Source organism: Gymnoscopelus microlampas, assembly GCF_963454915.1.
Source record: "Gymnoscopelus microlampas genome assembly, chromosome: 1".
Classification (NCBI taxonomy): Eukaryota; Metazoa; Chordata; class Actinopteri; order Myctophiformes; family Myctophidae; genus Gymnoscopelus; species Gymnoscopelus microlampas.
In genome coordinates, this window is record NC_139962.1 from 46,473,837 (window position 1) to 46,481,775 (window position 7,939).

A 7,939-nucleotide genomic window follows, 5' to 3' on the forward strand; every position below is an offset into this window, starting at 1 on the left:
GCTCTTTTTTTCCCTCTACACCTATAGCCTCTTTGCCAAAAATAGCCGATTAAGCTCTCTGCAGATCTGCTATTTTCGGTTAATGTTCCCCTCAGAAAAGGAATTCTAGGGTTAAAGTGGTTAATGTAAAAAAGAAACTAAATACTATCACACAAAGATTTGGCGGACCCCCTATAGTAGCTCTGAGGACCCCCTAGGGGTCCCGGACCTATATTATACCAGCAGCGGTATATTATGGTGGCAGCGGTGGCCTAGTGGTTAGAGGGGCGGCCTTGATACCGGAAGGTCCCTAGTTCGATTCCCCAATTCATCACATCAATCATGAATCACTGCTGAACAGCCCTTGAGCAAGGCTTCCATGCAGGGTCCGGCTGGAAACAAGTTTCGTACTTAGTCCGACACCCTGGGTAAACAACAAACTTTACCTCTCTGTCCCGGACCCCCTGTTGAGGACCCCTGTTCTACTCCACTACATCTCTGAGGAAAATATTGTACTTTTACTCCACTACAATTATTTGAAAACTAGTTATACTAGTTACTTTTTGGATTTAGATTTTTATTCCTAAACATACATTAACCACTTAAGCTCTATATATTTGAAAATAGCCAATCTACAAGCTCACAACGCGCCATTGCAACGTGTTGAGCTTGTAGATCTGCTATTTTCAAAAGATTGTTATACATTTTGAAAACTTGAAATGGGACATTCTGCTTACTTAAGTACTCTTGGTACTTTAAGTATATTTTGATGCCAATACTTTTGTACTTCTAAAGTAAATTCTGAATACCATACTTTTACTTGTGACAGGGTATTTCTACATTGTCTGTCATTGGTCATTGTCTGTCATGTCACTATTCACTAAAGTAAAACATGTGAGCACTTCTTCCATCACTGACACATCTGTTGAACATTTACATATGTCCAATACAATTGGTACAAACACACACACACACACACACACACACACACACACACACACACACACACACACACACACACACACACACACACACACACACACACACACACACACACACCCCTCTGGGATACAGTATTATTGGAGTAGGCGGGCTCTCTAGACCGGATGGCACATAGGTTAAAATGGAATGGAGATCTGGAGGCTTTCAGGTACTGCCTGGAAAGCCTGGTGTGTGGTGGTGCATTGCTACTGGTGGGCTCTATCTATTGGATTGTTGGAGCTGGGCCAGTGCAGCTGGGTGCTACTGGGTGTAAAGTCCATTCAGCAGTGAGCTAGCTGGTGTAACGAAAAAAATTAAAGAACAGAAAAAGAAAGTCATCCAAACTGCTTTCAAATTAATTTGCATTTCACAATGGAGATTCCTGTTTATGTTGTTGATGCTTTCACCAACTTACCATTCAGAGGAAACCCAGCAGCAATTTGTCCACTTATGCATGTGAGTATATTTGACATATTTTAAGTATTGGAAACACATGTATAGGTTATCTGTTGTTGAATATCACAGACAGCTGAAGATGTTTTGATTGATTGATTGAATACTTTATTAACAGTTTGCAATTAGTACAGAGGTACGATTTACAATGATTGTTAAAAGTACAACACAAAAAGCCCATACCATAATATTTATGGTATGGATCTATTTGCTCTACACCTTATGCCATACCTTATGGCATGAGGTATGGGTTTTGAACAAAGGAATTGTTGAGTCTGTGGGAAAGATCAAGTCAAGACAACATTTTTACAGACCTAATGTATTTTTGAATATATGACAATTATGATAATTATGCAAAATGATGTCTGTTTTTTACCAGGAACTGTCTGATGAGTTGTATCAGAAGATAGCAGCAGAGATGAACCTGTCCGAGACAGCTTTTATTATCAAACTCAACCCCTCTGATAACTTTACTACAGGTCAGTTGTTCTGATATCATTGCTGTATAGGGCTGTCACGATTACAACATTCAAGTTGTCGATTAATTGTCATACAAATAATTGCGATTAACGATTTAATTGTGTTTTTGGCATTGAACATCGGAACATAAAAATAATAATTTCTGTTTGCCTTTTAGGTTTTGTAATTAAAACTCATATGATACATAACTTAAATAGGTTTACAAATAAATGACTGACTTACGAGATTTAATAATCTTATACTTTAAATTTGTTTTAAAGGTAGCAGAAATAGCTGATCTACAAGCTTACAACTCACATTGTAAGCTTGTAGATCTGCTATTTCTGCTTTAAAAATGTTTTACGATTATGACGATTATGCAAAATAATTGCGATTAGACGATGGATTATGTGATAATTGTAACAGGCCTATTGCTGTATAGATGGGTTATATGGATATAAGAGATTAAACTAATGTATATGAGACAGATTTTATCATCAGACACAATACGTTACAGAACTCTATTCTGTAATGCAAACAATTCAATGTGTCCACTTTTTCTGCATCTCCACAATCACACCTGGTTACAAACCACCCATTGCTTGTATTTTATTGTCACCATCATCATAATGCAAGTGGTCAGTGTGTAATTATTAGGTTATAATCAGTATAATCATCTGTCATCAACAGTCAGATAAGTGAATATGAGAATATGAACCAGAATCACGATAAACATTGCAAAATACAAAATATGGACTACTAGGATACATAATATAACTTATCTGGACATGGAGGCTAACTTTATGTGACTCATAAGACAAGTCAGGCTACTGTTTTACAGATGTAGATAAACACATTTCCCTTTCGGTAGGCCTATTGATAAAAGCTCTGTGTGTGTGTGTGTGTGTGTGTGTGTGTGTGTGTGTGTGTGTGTGTGTGTGTGTGTGTGTGTGTGTGTGTGTGTGTGTGTGTGTGCGCGTGCGCGTGCGCGTGCGTGCGTGCGTGCGTGCGTGCGTGCGTGCGTGCGTGCGTGCGTGTGCGTGTGCTTGTGCGTGCGTGCGTGTGTGTGTGTGTTTTGTTAACTCATCTAATAAGTTAGGATGTGATGGACGACAGTAAGAGAATGGTTAGGGTTAGTGGTGTTATAGGTAATAGCAGGCTAGACTAAAAGAAACAAAAACAAACATTCTCAGCATTGTGGCAGGTAACAATGTAACAATGTAACACCCAGCTGGGAAGAGCATTGTTGTAAACACAGTGGGACCTGACCAGGCACGTGCACACATAGACATGAAAGGGGGCTCAAGCCCCCTGCCCTTTTGCCCTCTCCAGACCATGGATGCAGCATTTATTATGGTGGAAAAAAACGCAAATGCCCCGTCTCCATGCCGTAGGCCTACTTGAAGGCAGCATTCAAGAGATTTGGTCCTTTCTTACTCTAGTGAAAATGTTCAACTCTTTTTTTTAACCTTATTATAATGGATGATTTTGCAGGTAGTCAGGGGAGCACCTGAGAAAGCCAGAGATGGGTATTATTATTATAACATGTAACAATGTAATGAATTCTAAATACAGTTGTTGGCTCTTACAGTGATATGTCAGAAGTTGTTTTCTAAAAAGGGGTTGGTTCACAGGACATAGGTTCCGACTCCGGTGGTTCACGCCGACTAATGAGGTGAATCTGTGTGGTCACGCCACCCTGGCTACTGCAGCAGTGCTGTTTCAGAAAGAGAGTAAGACACACACACACACACACACACACACGCACACGCACACGCACACGCACACGCACACGCACACGCACACGCACACGCACACGCACACGCACACGCACACGCACATGCACATGCACACACACGCACGCACGCGCACACACAAACAAACACACACAAACACACACACACACACACACACACACACACACACACACACACACACACACACACACACACACACACACACACACACACACACACACACACACACACACACACACACACACACTCCAATCAATTGTATTAAACATCATATGTAAATGTAAATGTTCAACAGATGAATCTTAGGTTTGTCTGTCAGCATAGCCTATACAGTATTTGTCTATGTGTTTGGTATTTGCATATGTACTTACATAATGCAAAGGTGACCTTGTGGATCAATGTTTGGCACCGCTGCCTCACAGCATGAGGGTCGTGGGTTCAACGCAGACTGGGGCTTTTTGTGTGGAGTTTGCATCCCACACCAAACCACATCGTTGCTGTCGGGTGGAAACCTTGTTAAGAACCTTTTTAATTTTCAGGAAATGTAAAAGAAAAAACCTGTTCCAATGGATCCTATAGCCGATTTACAAGTTCACAACGCATTGTGAATTGGGATGCGATATGTTGTGAGCTTGTAGATCGTCTGTTTTTGCTACTTTTGTGTGACACTGTGACAAAGTAGGGCATTAAATTACAAAAAAGAAAACTATAATGTTGAAATATGGAGATACAAGGTTTTTGCCCGACAATGTATGTTAAGAACATCCTCCTGCCAGCTGCCTTGACTGAGGCACTGGCCTTATACAGTAAATTCCTCAGTGTTCATTTATCTCTGAGAGTTTACAAATGTAACCAAATAAATGAACACTGGGGATTTTACCGCGTAGAGCTGAAGCTGGTTCTCAGGTTCCAAAGAACGGCTGTATTTGTAAATAGTTTAAATGACTAAATTAGATTAAATTAAAAAATAACAATCTTATCATAATTATAAAAATCTTATTTTGTCAGAAAATGTCAACTCCAAACTGGTGTTTGAGACAAAGAGTGGTGAGTTGTGTGTCATCCAGCAGGGAGCTGAACGCTTTCTTATGGACTTCCCTCTCTACCCACCCACAAGGGAGGTAAGAGAGACAATTCCAAACACAACCAATCCCACACGGATACTGTATAAAACACACAGTGCTATTGGCATCGAATATACCCTTGTAGCCATGGTAGAAGTCCCATGGCCAGCATATTTTATGCATCAGTATTAAAGTTACAGACTGCTTATATATTAATTTACGACCTGGGTCTCATTTTCATAGCATTTGCCATCATGTCTATTGGTTATGCTAATACGTGATGATGGCATCTATTGGGGCCATGGAACCCAAGCTTCTGAAAGATTTAAAAAATCCAATTGAACCCAATTATTACAATCACATCGGCCTTTTATAGCACCTCCATATTTGATATTATTCCTACAGATTTTGTCTAAACATGACGCAAATCGGTACACATTATCTCTAGAGTCATGTGATCAAGATCTGTCAAATTTTTCATATTCCATCTTGATTGGCTAAGATTGGCTTCCAAAGTTTGCGGGAGTGGCTCGTTTTGAACGAAATGCCACAAATCATGAATGGGTTTCAGAGCTACTTCCTGGTTCAACTTGCAGGAATGACCTACTACGGTACTGTAGGTACTGGCTCACTCTTCTGTAAGTTATCGTGTAATAATTTAAAATCCAAAAGACCATGTTGACATGAGTATGAAGTAAAAACAAAATGACAGCTCTGTGGTCATTAGTTCATTATTCATTGGGCTATGATGTGTCATAACCACTAATGCCTTATATACCTTGTTGTACGATGAATAGCAAAAACAACTGAGCTTATACATCTGCTATTTTTGCAATGTTTTGAATTTTGTGTGTGTGTGTGTGTGTGTGTGTGTGTGTGTGTGTGTGTGTGTGTGTGTGTGTGTGTGTGTGTGTGTGTGTGTGTGTGTGTGTGTGTGTGTGTGTGTGTGTGTGTGTGTGTGTGTGTGTCCAGCAGTGTCTCTGTGTCCAAAATCTCTATAATGACGCTGGTGAATAACCTGTTATTGTTGTTTTTGGTATAAAAAAAAAAGAAATAATTTATTTTTTCTTTAAAATGGAATGTAACAATGTGTCACTGACAGCATGTTTATACTGATCCTTTCCCCTCAGGATGCCAATGAGTTCAGAGATGTCATCAAGGTAGAGTAAGACAAGTACTTTACTCACATTACACAGCTGTGTTTCCCAAACATACTGTAGGGTCATGACCCATTTTCGGTATCTGACCAGTTTTTATGGGTTGCGATGTGACACGCTTTGAGCTTGTAGAATTTGTATTTTATAAATGTTTGAAATAATAATTATAATAATAAAGTTATTAATTAATTCATGCACTTTTGTAAGTTTGGGTCTATTGGGTCTCTCAAGCTGAAAGTTTGGGAACAACACATTAAAATCCCACCTCACTCTCTTTTTGTGTTCATCTGGCTTCTGGTTATACTTGCGTGTGTGTGTGTGTGTGTGTGTGTGTGTGTGTGTGTGTGTGTGTGTGTGTGTGTGTGTGTGTGTGTGTGTGTGTGTGTGTGTGTGTGTGTGTGTGTGTGTGTGCGTGTGTGCGTGCGTGCGTGCGTGCGTGCGTGCGTGTTCAGGCAGCAGTGGGGGACATCCCTGTCCAGGATGTGTACCTGTGTGGCAAAACTAAGAAACTACTGGTTCGCCTGTCTGACACCTGTGACAGGTTTGGTCAATTACACACACAAACACACTGACCCTTTGACTACCTCACAGATTCAAAGCATTCAAGTCACTACATCATCATGCCTAGCTTTCACATACAGTATTTCTCTGCGTTTCTCTCTCTGGGTTTGTGTCTGTGTTTTTTTCCAGATCGGTTCTTACCAACCTGAAGGTGGACTCTGCTGCTGTTATGGCCAGTGAAAGGACCGGCAAAGTAAAGGGAGTCATCCTCACCATGATAGGTAGGCCAGAACCAGAAGTATAGATTTAGTATTCAAGTTGTTCACGGTTAGAAAATAAATAAATAAAATAGGTAATAGCCAGTAATAGTAATGTAACTGTACCAGTTAGAGAACCATAGAGTACCATAGAGACAGTGGTACTAGTAATAACATGAATAATAACAATTACATCAAAGCGTAGTGCACTGCATTAAGTTTGCAGATGTAAGAGGAATTTAATTGCTCAATGTGTTAAAAGTTGTTTAGCCCATTGACTACAACTCACAGTATACTTGACATTACTGCTGACCATTTTCCGGACTATATCGTTGTTAAAATTCAGTGCAAGCCATTAGAAATCCATTCATTTCAATATGGTACAAAAATGTACTTGCAGGGACATACTTGCTTGTTATCAATCATTGTTTTAATGCATTTTAAAGCTGAACATAACTGCACTATTATATTTAGTGACTTGACTCAATTATTCAAGGAAGTTCAGTAGCATTTTAATGATTTAGGAGAAAATGTAAACAAACATGTCATCTTAAATTAAAGCCATTAATATGTCATATCAAAGGATATCATGTTCCTCATGTAGCTGATTCAGTGGCTTCTCCTGTAGTGTGTAGAATCACGGCGTAGAGGCAGAGCCTCCATCCATTTGTCAATCTATCCATCTCTCTCTCCTTCTTTGTCTAGGAGCCCCAGACTGCCAGCCAGGCTACGACTTCTATTCCAGATTCTTTTCTCCTTGGAATGGAATCCCAGAGGATCCCGTCACTGGTAGGACACACTCACGCACGCACACAAGCGCACTCACTCACAATCTTAACCCTTGCTTAACCCTTTGTCTTTGTAGGTTCTGCCCATACTGTCCTAGGTAGCTATTGGTCAGAGAAACTAGGGAAGAAGAGGATGCTGGGTAATTAAAATCACATTTCATTAATTTTATCAATATAACTAGACCGTTCATGGTCATAGAGGCTGCGCTGAACATTTAAATAACCATAGCATTTTAGGCATTTATATATTTCCTGACAAATTAAAAGTTGATTAGAATTTCTAAATATTTGCCAGCAGAATACAGACTTTATCATAATTTGACATCTTGTTTAGCTGATGGTTGTTATTGATTTCCTCCACAATAGCTTATTCGTAACTAAATATATAATCAACAATTGTGTGTGTGTGTGTGTGTGTGTGTGTAGCCTTCCAGTGCTCCAGTCGAGGTGGGGAGCTGGAACTCGAAGTAAGGGACGACGGGAGAATCAACATAGCTGGACAGACTGTCACCATGATGCGAGGGACAATCACAATATAGACAC

The 7,939-nt window shown here is 39.9% G+C and overlaps 1 protein-coding gene across 1 annotated transcript; it reads left to right on the top strand.

Annotated features, from left to right (window-relative positions):
- Nucleotides 1-1,332: 1,332 nt before the first annotated feature.
- pbld (phenazine biosynthesis like protein domain containing) lies at nt 1,333-7,935 on the top strand (the record flags this gene model as incomplete). The annotated part of the gene is made up of 10 exons (XM_084055161.1): nt 1,333-1,416; nt 1,793-1,899; nt 3,514-3,605; nt 4,638-4,750; nt 5,824-5,853; nt 6,303-6,391; nt 6,541-6,632; nt 7,314-7,397; nt 7,474-7,536; nt 7,823-7,935. The coding sequence occupies 10 exons, from the start codon at nt 1,333-1,335 to the stop codon at nt 7,933-7,935; spliced, it is 867 nt and encodes a 288-aa protein (XP_083911287.1).
- Nucleotides 7,936-7,939: the final 4 nt, after the last annotated feature.